The sequence below is a fragment of the Tyto alba genome, unplaced genomic scaffold (assembly GCF_018691265.1).
Source record: "Tyto alba isolate M040663 unplaced genomic scaffold, T.alba_DEE_v4.0 Super-Scaffold_13, whole genome shotgun sequence".
NCBI lineage: Eukaryota > Metazoa > Chordata > Aves > Strigiformes > Tytonidae > Tyto > Tyto alba.
In genome coordinates, this window is record NW_024881275.1 from 21,850,983 (window position 1) to 21,868,403 (window position 17,421).

Genomic DNA, 17,421 nt, shown 5'->3' on the forward strand with positions numbered 1-17,421 from the left:
TTTTGCCTGCCATTAAGGCATTTCAAATTAACACCATGGAACTGATGTCTGTAATAAAGCGCTTCCTCATGTGATCCAGTCACATGACAATGTACATCTCCAAACTCATCATTCTCTGAAAAAAGAAAGAAGAATGTTTTAGTATGATGTATCCTTTCCTCCTAGGTTTTTTCTGCACCTTGGATACACCATGAAATGCAATCTCCACAGTACTCTCAATCCCAAGAAGGAAAGACAGCAAGCCACATCCTCGTCCCTCCCCTGCCAGGAACAACATACTAACAAGTAACCCGTGTGGGATTTATCTTCTGGGTTCTGACACCCTAGCATCCATCAGCTCTTTCAGGGCTACAAAGCTTTCTCACTCAAATAATTCCAGGTTAGAGCCTTACAAGGTTAACTGTTTTCAGAGTCAGCTTTCAGAAAGACACCCATAACCATGAAACGTTACAGTACTATTTAATACATTAAACTCTGAGGCTTAACATGGCAGTGATGAAAGAAACCCTAATGTAATGGATGCTTTGGGTTTCTCACTTGAGATGGGATCATTATAATACAGAAGAGCCTCTTTCCTCTTGAAGGTTTCCTCTGAAAACCTCGTAAATAGCTGAGAGGCAAATGCGTGGAATGGATATGTAACTTAAATACGACATCGACTCTAATGGACTCCCCAGCAGACCTCTCTGAAAGCAAGATCAGCAAACCAGGTGGACTTGCAGAATTGATAAAATCTTAAAACTTCCTGGTAGTACAGGGATCTAACTGAACATGAACTTTAAATCCCTTTTATAAAAAAATCTGGATCTTAAATTATTTTTCATAATTACTTGTTTTATCTTAATACCAATCCTTAAAACATAGTCTATGGAAAATCTCAGAAGACAAACTACTTGTTCCTTCTTAATGCTCTATGTTAAAGGACACAAATAAGGACAAAATGTTACCTTAAAGAGAATAAAACTGCAATTAACCCAAAGTCCCAAGTTTTTCTTCATCCTTAAAAACTGTGTCATACAAAGAACTGCAGACCATCAGGCTATAAAAGCTATGATTTGCTTTCTCCTCACTGTATTAAGATACGTAATTTAAGATTTACTGGCTATTTACCTTCTTTGTGCAGGAAACATACCAGATGCAGATGCCTGTGCAGCCACCTGCTGAGTGGCAACAAGGGCAGCAGAGGTCAATCCTGAGGGAAAGAAGAAACGAAGGAACGTTGATGTAGTTCTGGTTTTAATGAATTTTTGTGCTCAGAGAACAGTTAGGAAGAATCTCTAAGACAAAGAGACAAAAAACCCCACCACCAGAAAATGGTGGGGGTTTAACACTATATAAATAGAAAATATTTCAGGTAATAGTGTTAAGACAGTCTGCCCAGTATGATCAATATGCCTTTGTATAGTAAACTGAATTGTTCTTGATAGGTATTTTACAAGAAAATACAGCATTCCTACTTACTGTATTCCTTTCCAAGTACTGCACTGCATGACGCTAAGTGGTTTGTATGAGTTCCTGAATAGGAAGCTCAGTAGAAATAATAGGTACCAGGAAACAACAAGAATCAAAAGTCACAGTAAATTACAGAAACGACATGCCAGCTGCTCAGAATACAATACTTCCATAATAACTTATCATTTTTACAGTTTTCCTACTGAACAAGCATAATGCATCCCAAAAGGCGTATGGAATCACTGAATCAAACTGAGAAACATCAAGACTTTTACACGGGAAAAATAACTGCTGAAACACCAAGTGAATGTAATGCATTAATGTCATTTAGCCACCAATTGCGATAGCATGTACTTTGCTGCATGGGAGGAATTCTCCTTTTAATTCAGCTGGAGTCCAGGGTTAGAGAAAAACAGTCAAAGACTGGTATAAAACCTAGGGAGAATGAATTCTATCTTACTGTGCTGCTCTTTCCCTGACTGCAACTTTGTGCACTGTATTTGCCAAAATACAAAGAGCCCTCTTTCAGATGGTCAAATTATAACAAGCTCAAACCCTTGTGACTGCAATGCCTTGTACATAAAATATGTTCAGTATAAAAACCTTTTGTCTTTGCTATACTTCTTCTATTGCTTACACAACCCTAATTATACAAAACAAAGAGGAGGTTGTTTGGTTTGGGTTTTTTTACTGCCTTTCAGCCTGTTAACGTCAGTTTGCAGTAGGAATCAAAACATTCACGTGAATGACAGTCTAACTGGTACATCTTTGTAAATGTTGTAACATCCAATTTTGAAAACAAAATTTGGTATTTCTCAGGCTTGAAGCTATTCATTTGCTGTTAGTTCATGCTGTGAATTTTCAAGCCTTCTTCCTAAATGTAAAGCACTTCTGGAGGGATGACTGAACAAGGGGTTCTCTATTCAAAATGCTTCACGTAGTCATGATTTTGAACGTCAAAGTAACAACTCCATGAGGCAAGCTAAATCCACCACTGAAAATTTTCTGCTCACCTTGAAATGGGTCATACTGCCCGGGTATAAGTGGGTAACCCATTCCAACATGTGTGTGATGGTGTGTATGGAGATGCCGCTGGCTAAAAGGAGAGTGACGGTCTCGTTCCCTTTCTGCTTCCCGTTCACGCTCAGCTGCTGATTTTTCCACCGGCTAGTAACAGAAAGAAAACTGATGTGAAACTATTAAAAGGGACAGAATCACAAGAAAAGCATGCTTGCCATTACCTGACAACAACCTTTTGAATTCAAATGATGAAGCCTATTTTTTTCTGAAGGAGAAGTAGCTCTACTGGATTATTTGCACTCAATTCTAATCTGAAACTGGTGTATTGGGCTTTTCCAAGGCACAGAGATTTTGAGGCAACACACTGCAGCTTGAAGTGTGACTTATAGTTTTGGGCTCCCTTAAGCTTGGCTGACTTGTTAATGCCTGAACAACCTAGTTCAGATGCTGAAAGCTGATGTAAATGAATCCTCAGCCCTCTGTAACGCACTGCTGGGATCAAGCCTGCCTGAGTAGCGAGAAAGCCCTTCTAAAAATAGAATCAGAGTCAGTGATTCCTCACAATTAAAACTAGCATGAATTTATCTAAAAGTAAAATAACAGTATTTGCTCCAGTGTAGAAATGTTCAGAAATGGGGGCTGGTAATCTTCTGTTTGGAAGATGTGGCTTCTTGGCCAATACAGGGAGGGGATATTATTAAATCCCACAGCCCAACTTCTCATTTAATTATTTGTTTCCAAACAGGAGTTTCCTGTTTAACTGCAATAAACTGTGCACCGTGAGGTATTTCTGAATTCATGTTTCTTTACAAATCCGTTCATTTAAGAAAGGAAGACTCTGAGCACAGAACTGTGTTGTATGTGTCACTTTCAGTTTATGCCATGGAAACATCCTGGCTCTAAATTGCTTTTATTTTAAGCAGTACTATAAGGAAGAATCATGCATTCAGAGCTTAATGCCAGACTGTGTGCTTCTTAAAATGATGTGCTTTACCCCTCCCCATATGTACCACTCTTCAGTAACAACAGATGAAGCCTTACAACGGGGGACTTGCTGCGATACTGGTTGGCATGCTGCTGGAGCAAATCCAGTGCTTTGGACTCAGTGGTTGATTTCGCATTGATGCTTGGGCTGGTATTGACTTTCTCTGCCTCTTCTCTCCCTGACATCTTCCCATAAACTGGATAATGAAATCCTGGAGAGAGATAGGCCCCTGCAGGTAAACAATAAATACCACATCAAGTTACTGGTTTTACATTTTGGTTATATCAAGGTGGGAGGAGGGGATGCCAGGACAGAGGATAACATCAAAAACGGACCACGTGACTAAGAAATGGCATCTTTGCTCTTCAATTTCTTCACCTAATTTACCCTGATGAATGGAGGTTATAAAGAGGGTTGAGCTGATAGCCATTTCAGACATTTATGGGTCCTCTTTAAGTGAAAGGAATAGTAACTATAATGGTTCTGACAGTAAGTGCTTAGAATATTTTATAGGCAATAAACTATCTGTCAGTCTAACAGCAATAGCAGACTGTCAAGGGTTGAGAAAACTGTAGCTGGGTGACAGTTCATAAAAGGAACATCTTGTATTAAATCAGATTCATCTACAGAACTTTCCCTTGTGGAAGCACAAGCAAAACAAATGTCACCCATGAAGCTAGCTACTAACAGATATATTAAAATGCAGGCTTTACTACAGTTTGAGAGTGTAAATCTTAACTAGTGTGCAAGGCAAATTTCAGAATACGTACCAGGATAGCTGTGCATTAGGACAGGAGAGACTGCGCGATAGGCTGGATGGTTGGGATCATACATCTGTGGATAAGGATAAGCATGCAAGTACTGGATATATGACTGATGCTGACTCATTGGTGAGGAAACTGCTACTCTAGCACCCCGAGAGTCCTTCCAATTTACGGGAGTCTTTCGATCATCGTTTTTTATCTTGCTCTCATCCACTGATTGAGAATCAGAACGCTTGACCTCTTTAGGCTCCTCTTTAATGCTTGCTAATGAGACAGGAAGGTTAGGCAGAGAACTTTCCTTGTTAGGTGTTTTTCTAGGGCTGTCTTCTTTTAACTTTTTCTCACGGTCAAGTTCTTCTGATTTTTGCTGATCAAGATATTTGGGCTGATAGACATAATGATGCCATGTTCGTGAATCTGGATCCTAATATGAAGGAGGAAAAAAAATTTGTTCTGAACTTAGATGTTGAAGTAAGATTGTTATTGATATTTCCCATATTTCAGTTAATGTATTTTTAATAGCTGTTTTAATAACATATCCCTATTACATAAAGGAGAGGTTTTCTTGCTACAGAGTGCCTTGAGCTCAAAGACAAACCAATATTCTCATGAAGGAGCAAGAGACTATTATAAAAATTTAATTCAATTGCTTCATCTTATATCCTTCTTCATGCCTTTAACTAGTTTAATCATGAAATACATATGCATTGTATCAAAGTTCTGAGACCACGATATTCATAAAACATTTTAATTAAAGCCCACAGAGATATTTTCCCACTAGAGAGCAAAAAATACCTGTGAACCACAAAATTAAAGTTGGCTAATGATACGGCAGAGCACTAAGATTACCTGGAACAATGAACCTGAAAGACTGACCTATCTGGAAAGACGCTAATGTTCCTCTGATATTACAAACCTTCAGGAATCAGTAGAAGTCAGACATTAAGACAGATTTCTTCATCTGACAGTCTTATTTCAAGTTTGTAAAATTACACATAGATAAGTATTTACAGGATCAGGACCACATGGTTTAACGAGCATGTACAGGACATCATTAATACATTTTTGCATAATACATGACATAGACCAGTTTATAAACAAGTTATAGAATTAGGTAAGTGAGTTCTTTACAAGACAACACCAAATCAGTACTGAGCAGTAAGAGAAAGACTTTTTCTAATACAGAATACACAAGAGCTAATTGTCTCCAATTGATATACATGGCACACGCAACAAAAACAGAAGCACACAACTAGGTGCTTGCTTGGACAATCTGGTTCAAATACACATTTGAACCAGCGAAAATCTCCTACTAGGAGCTGACCATTCCACTTCCTCCAGAGCTCCCTAACTCTCACTCACCTGACCCCACCGCATCTTGAAAGACAGCCCATAAGGGTGAAGTTTGGGATGTGCCGTACACCAGAACATGAAAGCATCGCGCATTGAGGCTCCAGTTCAGAGCACAGACAGTCACGCTGCCTCGAATGAAGGCAATGTGACATCTAGGAAGCTCAGAACAAAGCCACTGGATGAAATTCTGGTTCTACTGAAGTCAATGGCAAAACTATCACTGACTTCAATGGAGAGACCTACACCATTGTGTAGGTCTGTAGGGGCCTGAGGTTGGCTGAGGAGAGAAGGGAAACTTAACTGCTTCGAAAAGGTCACCCTGGGTTAAGATAAAGAGCTGAGCTTCAAGCCAACTCTTCAAAGAACTAGCTCACCCATCTTTAGTAAATGCCAACTGTCATTTAACAAAAAAAAGGAAACACTTCAAACCATGTTTCAAATCTACTTTAAGTCCTCTCACAACGAAAGCTGCTTATTTTGCTTGAATTTATTTCTAAACTAAGCGAACTGCTAAGAATTTACATCTAAAAGAGAAATCTAATTGTATTTTATTCATGCATGTAATTTTAAATAGTCTATTCAGGTCTTAAGCCCGGGTTCTGTCACCACCTTACTAGATTTTTTTTTTCTCTTTTCAAAAAGCTCAACTGAAAGGTCTGTTGGTCTATTCGCAGATTACAGTACTATCCAGCATGAAAAAAGGATGGCGGAACTTGTTTGGCTGCAAAGGTAGAAGAACATAGCAGAATCAGGGACAAAACTTCACATGACTTAAGGATAAATCAAGATACTCTTGTTCCATTTCCTGTGATCTCACCTGTTTAAATCTTGTGGTTGGATCTACTCCTGTTTGCTTCATAGAGTCCATAACAGATTTCATCTCCACAGCCTCCTTTATAAGCTGGTGGTTTTCCATTTGTTTGGCTTTGAAACTGTCAGACTGAAGCTGTTGCTGGTGATTGGAAAGGATCTGTGATTTGCTTGTCTCCTCACCTTTGCTAGGGACTGATGACCCCATTTTAGTGTTATTTTTGCTGGACTCTGGAGTTGAAGGGGCCTTTGAAATAGTGGCAGATGGAATAGTCTTCTGCTTGTTCTCATCTTTCACAATCTCCTTCAAAGGGGGGTCATTCTTCCTTTCACAGTCCCTCCCAGTTTGTGCCATTTTCTGTTCTGCTAGTCTCTGGTCCTCATAGTATTTTTCATACTGCTGCCTGTAAGCAGGGTTAGAGGCCATTAAGGACTTTTGGTCCATATAAAGCCCATACGCATACTGTCCATAATAAAGTGACTGAGCAAGTGCAGGGTGTCTTTGCGTTATTACTGACTGATGTTGTGGCTGCAAATTAGAGGAAGTGCTTTCGCTTTTCTTAGCATCTGATGGTTCTGCTTTCTCTTTCTTTTCAGCCTCTTCCTCAGCCTCTTTTTTGATCTTCAGTCCCTGTGGGGTACCGCTGTTCCAGCTGCCGGGGCACTGACCTGTCCAGAGTGCATGTAACTTGGGGAATAATAAGGATCGTAGCCATGGTAATAGGGAGAATGGGACTCTTTTGCTTGAGCCGATTGTGCTGTGGTTGAAGAATGTCCTTTTACAACACCATCCTTATTAGAAATAATATCCGACGGAGAGCTGGCCTTTGACCTCATGCCCTCTGACCTGCTGTCAGAGCCACCATCATCAGCCGCATCAGAAATATCTGAGTAAGCAGGGCTGTTGGTTTTAGCGGCCGCGCTATCTGCACCGTTTTGTGTCAACACGTGCAGTGGCGCCATGGCAGATTGTCCATTCACCAAAGTGCTGCATTCCATCCTGGAGGCACTCCCTATGGAAGGGCTGGGCGCATTGTCTGTGAATGTGTAAACCTTATCAGCTTCAGCCTTAATACTTGCCATCCTGCTCTCTTGAGACTCTGACAGTCCGTTAGCTAGCACTTCATTCTTGTTGAGATGGTCCTTTAAAAAATGTCCAGATAGGTCTTTCCCAGACCCTTTTGAATCCTCCAGCTTTCCCAGCTTAGAATCCATCTTGGGGCTTCCTGTCTCTTTGCTTTCTTTGTCCTTGAGCTTTCGCTTCTCCTTTTTCTTTTTGTCTTTGAGTGATGTGAGAGCTGGGTTTACAGTGCTTGGCTCTCCCATGATTGTGGGCTTTGGTTGAATAGGTTTTAGCGGAGGGCTCTTTGGTGTAGCCTGAACAATAGTAGTTGTTAGAGAGGGCAGCCCGGGTATTGTCCCTGTAGTGGTGGTTGTAAAGGCTGTAGTAGGTATAGCTATTAACTGGGGAGGAGTTGGTGCTGGCGCTGGGGCAATGGGCCTGGCTGTTTTCAGTTTGGAAAGGTTTTTATCCACTTTACAATTGTTGGATTTCTTGCCTTTGTCACCCAAACTCTTCTTGTCAATTAACCCTTCAGCCTCCAACTTCGGCATTTCAGTTTGCAAATTGCCATCTGCTACCGAGCAATTATCTAGTGTGGCTGCCATGTTAGAAATTACTGGAAGGCTATTCAATTCACTGTTCAGACCCTTCTTTTTGCCAGAATTCTTGCCTGTTTTGGAACTGATAACTGAACCGGGGCCGTTGCTGGTCAGTTCCCTTTTTCCCTTGGGGGTCCCTGGGGTAGTGATGGAGGAAGGAGATGTTGGTGCTTTTAGCGGGTCAAAGCCTGGCAAATTTGTGCTTGGCTCACTGCATTCAAGTGCCACGTTACTCAATGCTTCCTCACAGTCTGAAATTTTGTCTTCACTGTCAGGCTCAAACTCCAGCTTGTTTTCTGGGTCTAAATGTGCATGAGCCTGATGGTATCGTAGTCCATTAATGTGCTTGTACTTTTTGTTGCAGTTGGGGTGAGGACAGTCAATCAGTACTGGAGAAGAGCAGCCTTGGTCCAAAAAAGTAGTCTCGGGTTTCCCTTGTGGGGTGGTGGGAGTGCTTCTAGAGTTAGTACGAACACGTTTTCCAGATTTATTGTCCTCCGAACTGGAGTTCAAATCTAGCTCCATTGGAGGCTTAGTTTTCCTCTTGTTTGTGGATGAGGGGCTGGCTTTGACTTCATCCATGGCGCAGTTTGGGGGTGTCCTGCGCCCACTGGAGTTAAGACTGCCCCTCCTCCCCTTCCCATTGGCACCTCCTCGATTCTTATTCTGAAGTCCTCTGGACTCTGCAAAACTTGCATCATTTCCAGGTACAGCTGCAGCTGCAGCAGACCTTGCCCGCTTTCCCCTGCCCCGTCCTCCACGCATTTCCAGGTCACTTGTTGGCGATTCACAAAACCTATATAAACAAGAGTAGATTTCATCAGCAGGAGTTGTGAACTGAATAAATACCAGAATTACAGCACTTCCCATTAACAGAACTTTCATACATGTTAAAGGAAAGATGTCCTTCTGCCAAATGAGAATGTTACAGTCTCAAAGGGAAAGCCATTAAAAAAGGACAAAGATGTTAAGAACAAGACCACCTAGTCACAATTGAGAGAAAAATTTTCCATACTTACTGAAATGCGTTTTTAAATTAATTGCTCTCTGATTGAATCCCATGTATTTCCCCTTTGCTCTCAAAAACACGAAACAAAAAGAAATAAAAGCTCCCACCCCACATTTCAGTGTGGAAGAGAGAATTACCAGTTTCATTGGTGCATGTTTTTAATTATAACCAGTTGTTTTTTATTAATCTCTGTACAGTCTTTTGACAGAGATTGGGGGTGAAAATACAGCACAGAAAAAAAACAGTCAGAATGATTGCCTACCTAGGAGGGGCCCAGTCATGCTTTGTGCAGTCCAGCAGTGTTCCCACATAAGTCTTGTTCCTCCACGTAACATTTACCACTAGGACACCTGCCAGTGGGAGAAAAACAAAGTATTATCACTGTCAGAACAATAATTGACATAGGCTTTTTGTTTTGCTCTTTTTCCCTTCTTCTCTCCTTCCCCACAAAGCGAGAGCTTTATTCTCATTTGCTTTCAAACACTGTGGTCTATACTCTTCCTCTTTTCTGGTTTCAGTGACCTCAAGTTAAAACCCACAGGAAAGACAGCAAACGACAAAGAACAAGAGTGTGTGCGCATGTATGTGTGTAAGAGAGAGTGTGTGTCTGTGTGACTGTGTAATCAAGATACAGCTGACAGAAGGAAATGGGTTTTGCCATGTCCTGCTGTAAAACAGCAACACTCACCTCTTAATTTGCTATTATTGCACATAATTGCTATCGCTTGGCAGCCAGCCAGTATAAACTAAGCACCAGTTACAGTGTTTAAATCAGTAGGTGACTGAGAAGAATCTGCTTTGCTTTGAACAATATGATAATGATGCTTCTATTTATTTGAAATTGCATATATCCAAACACACACACAGGCGTATGTGTTTCAAGTTCTGTTCAGCAGATATAGATGGAAATGTGTATTATTTGAAGCTGAGAGGAACTGCAATACAGACCCACAGAAAGAAGGATCCTTTAAAAAATGTACTCTAATTGGTTTTCTACTTACGACTTTTATTAAATGTAAATGCATCTGCTCACCTAAAGCAGACTTCTAATTTTGGTTTATTCAAATCATCCCTGTAAAATGTGTGCACGGAAAGGATAACCTAAGTAGCAATAAAATAAATGTGGGGGGCGTCATTCAAATGTTTTCAGGTTGACCTCAAACACTCCTTCACATAATTTATCATCATGTTTATGGACTAGCCTGCATAATGACCCCTTTAATTCATTAACTTCTGCAGATAAACACGAGGTAGCATTATTGAACCAGCTATCTCTTCTCATTATAATGTACGCTGAAATAAAAAATATCTTTTAGCTAGGAAGAAAGGCATGATGCAAAATGTTTCCAATTTATGAGAGGCATTAAGACACTAACTCACAGCTGCCAGCCTTGTGACTTGTTTTTCCTCTACACTTCCCTTGTTCTAGCTGTAGCGTTTCTGTAACGGATATAATAATGGCATTGTGCCAGAATGTTTCCAGCCAGTCTTTTCTGCTTTCTCTGACCAGGGCCATTTCTAATTTTGCACTAAAACGATCCCTCCCTGCTGCAGCAAGCTAAAGTAAACATGCAACCAGCCGCTTATTTCCTCAGGGGCCTTTTAACAGCGGGGAAGCATTTGAAGTGTTGTTAGCGGAGGTACCAGGGAAAAAGGGATTTCCTTGAAAATTCTCTGCAGCAGATTTGAAAATTATTCCCCATGTGGTTTTAAGCTGCCACTACGATAAGGCGACTCGGATTTTGTACGCTGGGCCGAACTGGCCTGAAGGATGAGAGATAACCGGCTCTGGCAGGCAGGGTCAGCGCCAAGCTCCGAATGCCTGGAAGGACCCGAGTTCAGTCGCTACGCGATGTTTTGATGACCTACGCGAACGCGGCAGCCTGGGAACACGCCGCATTTCACCCCGGCCCCCTCGGACCCGGACCCGGGGCCGCCCGCCTCAGCCGCCGCGGCCCCGCGGGGCGCCCCGGCCCGCTCCGCCGTTGGCCCGCGCTCGCCGCCGCCGGCTGCCGATTGGCCGCGCCCGGCTCGGCGGGCGCCCGCCGCCGCCAGCCCATTGGTGGTGGAGGCCAGAGGGGCGGGGCGCGGCGGCGGTCCGCCGGCCCCGGGGCTCGTTCGTGCGGCCGCCGTCCCGCCCCGCGCCGCGCCCGGGGCTCGGCGGGCAAAGGCGAGAGGCACCGAGCAGTCCGGTCGCCGGGGAACGGCCCCCTGCCCGGGAGCGGGGCCGGCGCCAGGGTGGAAGGGAGCGTGTGGGCTCCGGAACTGCAGGTGCCGCGCCGTTTTTCTAGCGTGCTGAAATCCCTCCGTGGCTTGAGGCCTCTACGCCTCTTCAGAGGTATGGGCAAAAAAACGTGAAGAGGAGGAAAGGCCAGTGGATCCACGGAGGAAGCGTTTGTCGGTGGAAGTTGGGTCTCTTCAAGCAGTGTTCCCACCTGGCACTGGCACACGAGAGACACTAAAAAGGTGTTCCCCGGGTAACCTTGATGCTTTCCTTCCACCTCGGTAGCTTCTCAGCTGCGACTCCACAATGCTCCGAGTGAAAATCATGGGTATTTTTTACATCGCTAAATTGTATTGTGTCATGCTGCCCATCGCCCTGCAGCAGCACAGTTGCTCCCTCCTCTCCGTTTACCAGTGTTTGTCCAATCTCCTAAATGTACCAACAAGGAGGGCTTCCTGACTCCCCATGGAGTATTACGGGAGAATTAATTCTGCCATTCATTTTTTCCCCAACTAGTTCACCTTTATCCTATTCTTAAAATGTAATTGTTAGGTTTTGTGTTTCTTTAAAACCAAGGTGCATTCTTATTCTCCACATTCCTCAATATTTGTAGTCTTGTTTATGTGTGCTTTATTTCTTCATAAATTTATGTAACAGACCTACAGATAGCCCGTTACCCATTAACAGAAAGGAGGGCAAAGTAGAAGGCTTGGTGTAGGTATAATAATAAAACCCCCTGAAATCAATACACATTTCAGTAATTATTAGAAGACATTCAAATGACCTTCCAGTGTAAGAGAGTCAATACTTCAAAAGCAAACACAAGTTCCTCCCTTAGTGTCAGTTACATTTAGCATGTCATTAAGTTTGTTAGTTTTAGCAAAAGGCCCCAGTATGTAAGTAGTAGGGAAGAACAATCTCCATACTGCATTAGAATAACTGTGTCAAGGAATAAATTTCCTTTCCCTAATGAACAGCCACAGGTAAGATTCCACAGAACCGGCTGTGAAGGTAGCTCATTTAATCTTCTAAGAATATCATAGAAATGGATCGAGAGAATATAAGTAACATGGGAGGTAGGATTGACCCCTATGGAAACATGGAACTGAAAGCTTATTAGACCAAAGCACTGGAAAATGAAAATGGAGACAAGAAAGGTAAGTAGTCCACACTACATACTAGGTACACTACTGAAGAGAAATTATTCTTGCTGCACCCAGTCAGGGTGTATTATTATGTTTCTTTGATCCAAAATACTTGTTCTGGTACAGAGTTCAAGCTCAAAACAAGTACCTCTGCTGGGACTTCTCTGCGCTGTCCCAGAGGCAATACACAAATCGTTCTACATCAGTCTCCAGTTCACCTCCAAGTATTGCATCTGAGCACACTGGGCATGCAGTGATAGATGCACTAACCCTCATCTAAGTTGTTCCAACTCCTCTTTTGCGTTGTGTGTGTGCTGGGGCATATCCCTCCACATACTCCCCCATCTTATGAAGTAACATATCACATACAGGATCAAACCTCACTGGGGCTGTGTCAAGTTATAAGAAGCTCCTGTAATGAAACTTACTACATTAGACTATACACCAGACCACCCATCATGTAACAGTCGTATTTAGCATTGCCTGGACAAGAGTGCAAATGCAGAGACACTCTGAGGAACCCACAGGTTTCACACTGTCTGAACACAAAGATGTATTTTCACTTTTAAAAAAGCCCGAGAGGCTAAACTATTTAAATTAACCACTACTGAAGAATGGAAGAAAAATTTAGATGTTTGTAATGCAGTGTACCTGAAGGTATTGGGACTCTAAGATTGCAATTCAGGAAACCTGGCCAAATAGCTAATCCTGTTCTTGTGAGGTTGGATGAAACAATAGTGAATATACTCTGAGTACATGCAAATGTTTCCTCCACCCAGTAAGAGTATCAACTAAAGAGTTTCACCAGTTTCAGGAGCACGGTTCATAAGTGTTGGATGTAGTAGAGAAAAACCTATCCCAAAATGAGGGTGTAAATTTCTTGATTTAATTCAGTTTATCATGCCATTTGCAAACTATGTAACTATTCACAGTTACATTATATCTGAAATTAGCAATATACTCTGCAGTCTTTAGTGTCAAATAGACTAAATTAAAGCAGCCAAGAATAAGAAAATAAGAATTTCAAAAGGTACTACCCCTGTTACTTAATCTTTCAGGAGTAGACACAGTAAGTGGTGTATGTGTTATGTGTAAGAATTATGAAATGGTATCTTAACATAAGAAAATGGGGATGTTACCTAGAAGTTCTACAGTTTACCTACACTAGTAAGTACCTTTGCTGCTGAAATCCATTATTAGACCAAGCAGGATCATACACAAAACCCTTAATGTACAGCCTAGTACCCACCACTGTCAAAAGAAGTCCCTCCTTTAACATCAAGGGGAATGCCATTAGCCTCGTAGGAGCAAGAAAAGAGTCTGTATTTTAGTGTTTTCCTTCACAGTGTATGTACCATTGTGAACTTTTTTTCTTCATTCATCACATCCATAACCACAGTGTTTATGGCAAAAAAATTACCCAGCAACAGATGCACAAAACCATTTTACATAAACAGTTCTGATAAATATACTGTAATAAACTGTACAAAGTAACAGTGACAATTTGTTCTTGGATATTATTATGAAATGAAAGGTCACATCACATGTCACAAAAGTGATTTGCAATAAAGTAATTTGCAGAAATCTACATAAAGAAGTACTTTTTATGAGCTCTGTGGATGCAATGTATCTGTTCTCTTTCCTTTCCCCTCCCTCCCTTCTTTTCAGTGATTTTGTAACAAAGGCCAGAACTAAAACTGGCTATTTGGTATTAACTACATTTACAGAATGAAGTATGTCATTACAAATTAGAAATTAACTACCTACATTTGTTGTTCACTATTTGAAAAAAGATCCATGCTCTTTTAAAGGCAGCCTAAGAAATGCAGATGTGCTATTTTCACATAAAAAACATCACAGTCATAAGGCATCTTCAGTACCAAGCCAGGGTACCGTTCATGTTGACTACTTTGACACTGCGCTTCCAGCAGCCACATCAAGCTTATAAGGACCTACTCAAATCTAACAGGATACACTCTTGCAGATGTTCAGTCATCTAAAGAATAAAACACTGAAGGATCTAGTCTAAAACAGATACTAATCCTTTTGCTTTATTGACTCTGTTTTCTGAAAGGAACGTAAGCCAAGAACTTTTATGCTTTGTATTCAAAACTTTGAAAATGAGATCATGTGGTTAGGAATCAAATTATCACATTGATATCTTAAATACAGGCCCCAGTTTTTGAAAATACTGGCTTTAGAAAACAAACACATTCAAATTCCAATATAAGTAGACATTACTCAATTAATCAGACTGGAAAGCCTGACTTAATGTTTACAGCATAGGCTGCTTTTGTGTTCAGATCACAGCAACTGCTACAAAATTCTGGTTTAGTTCAAGTTGATTATTTTCCCAGAAAACTCAAAAGACCAGTTATCTGAATGGGTATGCCTTCACTTTTGTAAAAGGAGTTGTTCTCTCTGTTCTTAGCAGAGAATCTGGACAAAAGTGTCTGGAAATTCTCAAGAAAGCAGATCTGCACAAAGTCTTTCTGAGCACTTCTGTAACTGATTTGTTGAAGAATATTTAGATCATCTTCTAAAACTAGGAAACATTTGCTTTTCAGCCACCAAAAGTCACTTATGTTTAAAAAGTCACATAAGTCATGTTTAAACGTATGTGGAATCCTACTTGCTCAAAATTCCCATTTGGTTAACAGTTCCACCTACTGCTTTTACTGTAAGTGTCATTTTAAGACAACTTTTGCTGATGCTAGAGGAAGATCTACCAAAGTGTACTATGCTTTTTAGTAATTTTTATAAGATTATTTCTTAAAAAGTTTAGTATGATAAATTCTCATAGCAATATTCCTGTGGCATAGCAGCTCTTCAAGGTTGAGATTCAATTCTCAGTATTGGGCAGGCATCACATCATCACTTGATGCAACATTACAGCAAAATCAATTTCTTGTATCTTTATGATCAGTGAATCCACAAATTTGTTTGCAAACCAAATTCCATTTGCCTTTTGTCTCAGCCTTGCCAAGTACAAATAATACAGACATGCCTGGGATATCCAAACCACAGTGTATCTCTCATCAGTGAATGTATATCAAACACATTTGCTTTTGCATCTGGCACTGTGAATTTTTTAATCCCATGTCTATCTATTTGACATCACTGTTCTAACAGTAACTAAAGTATATAAAGTGCAAAAAGTCACAAAATGAAAATCCATAATCTTAGTATTATCTCAAGATTTTTCATTGTCATTGGTTTAGTAAGAGCAGTGTAACTCATCTGCCTTACAACATCCACCACGTCATCATCAATCCCAGATTCACATATACACCTGCAATTCATCCAGGCATAAAAAACACAGAACAATGTTTATATTAGACTTGCAATGCAAATGGCTTGTTTCTCCCTGATTGCTTCCATCAAGAAAGTAATCTAAAATTAACAGTAAACATTTCACATATAAAGTCAAGTCTTCTACACTGAATACTGATCTGGTAGACATAGAATGTATTTACTACTTTAATCACACTCTCTGTCTAGCATGGCACAAGAACTTAACTACATTTACAGCAGGTGCACATGTAACAGACATCAACATCAGCAAGCCTGAGAATGTAATGACTGTCAGGTGGCCTGAAAATGCAAGACTGGTGAGGTTTTTTTTGTTTTGTTGGTGGGTTTTTTGTTTTTGTTTTGTTTTGTTTTTAAAGAGCCCTACTGCTGCGCTGAATGTTTAAAAAGTCACTTTAACCACATCCTGTAATCAAACCATCTGGAGCACAGATCTGCAATTAGTCATCCTGGACACTGGACTTTATCTGAACAAATACTGTGTAGCAATGAAGCTGGGAAGATTGGATAGCATTAAGGGAAAGCAGCATAATGAAATACTGCTGGTACAGTCATAAACCTCTAAGACGCTTAGTCGTGTTGATTTAGTACTTTATGAAAGCATAGTAAGCTTAAAGGTTAAAGGGCTGAGAGGCTAAAACCTGCTATTTTTGTTAACGTTGCCCTGCTGATGGCGAAAGCAGGCTGGCATTACTCCAGCCACATAAACTAACAGCAGTGTCTTCAACAGCATAACAAACTTAGTTCATATCTCTGTGATTTCCACCAAGTTCTGAGTAATGTCAACCTGAATTTCATGGATACTTTATTCAACTGGCATGCCCTTTCTTTCTCCCTTCATTATGAAGTCATCAGTACAATATATTTAGAGTAGCAATGACCACCCTAGCTTGAAAAAAAAACTGTGTTGTGCCTTTAATGATATACTAGCAAAAAATATATTCCCTGGACTTGCAATACATACTCTCATTTGCATTCAGAAAAGAAGCAGCAATTCAGTGAGGAAAAGAGGGAGGAGTACCTCTTGAAGCCATGGAGTTGGGCCATCAAAGAGACAACTTTTTTATGCCACCTAATAACAACTGTAATAGATTTTCTCAATTTAGAAGTTTAGCCCAGAGCATATAGAAGAATAAAAACTGAAATAACTGAAGGTGGCCTGTTTCCCCATGAGCCCATGTGCTTAATACACAAAAGAACACACAGTCACTTCCATCACTGTCATGTCTCCCACAGCCTTTGTTCTGAAGTCTGATGAGCTGTATTGATTTGGGAAAATCATTGAGCTTCTTGGAAAACTAGACTCTAGCTTATTCACCACCATCTATTTCTTTCTCATGAAGACAGTTGGTCAATGTTCAGTTGAATGGCCAGCTAAAAGCAGCTCTGGTTTCTTTTCTTTTTCTTGCCTCCCTGGTAACATTATCCTTTTCCAGCTTTAATATAAAAAACCCCAGCACATTAGGAAGACTTGTTGCTGAGGGTGAGTTGAAATGGTAGTGCCTCTGGACAAAGCTATGACAGAAATGCTAAAGGCAGGTTGGTTCTGCAAAACTGGGCAGCATCTAATCAAAGAGCTTATGTCCCTTATCAGCTGCAATAACAATGCCACTATAATTTTTTTCAGTGTACGTTTCTTCTAAAGACAGTCTGCCTAACAAATAACCAGTAAGCAAAATCTAAAT

General features: G+C 40.9%; 1 protein-coding gene across 1 annotated transcript in view; it reads right to left on the minus strand.

Moving 5' to 3' along the window:
- Positions 1-1,106: 1,106 nt before the first annotated feature.
- ZNF608 (zinc finger protein 608) overlaps positions 1,107-17,421 on the minus strand; it is an 82,542-nt gene continuing 66,227 nt past the window's right edge. The window contains 7 exon segments of the mRNA XM_032984053.2: positions 1,107-1,192; positions 2,466-2,619; positions 3,514-3,686; positions 4,228-4,645; positions 6,392-7,035; positions 7,038-8,842; positions 9,318-9,405. Of these exon segments, the coding sequence (XP_032839944.2) occupies positions 1,107-1,192; positions 2,466-2,619; positions 3,514-3,686; positions 4,228-4,645; positions 6,392-7,035; positions 7,038-8,842; positions 9,318-9,405 (3,368 nt within the window).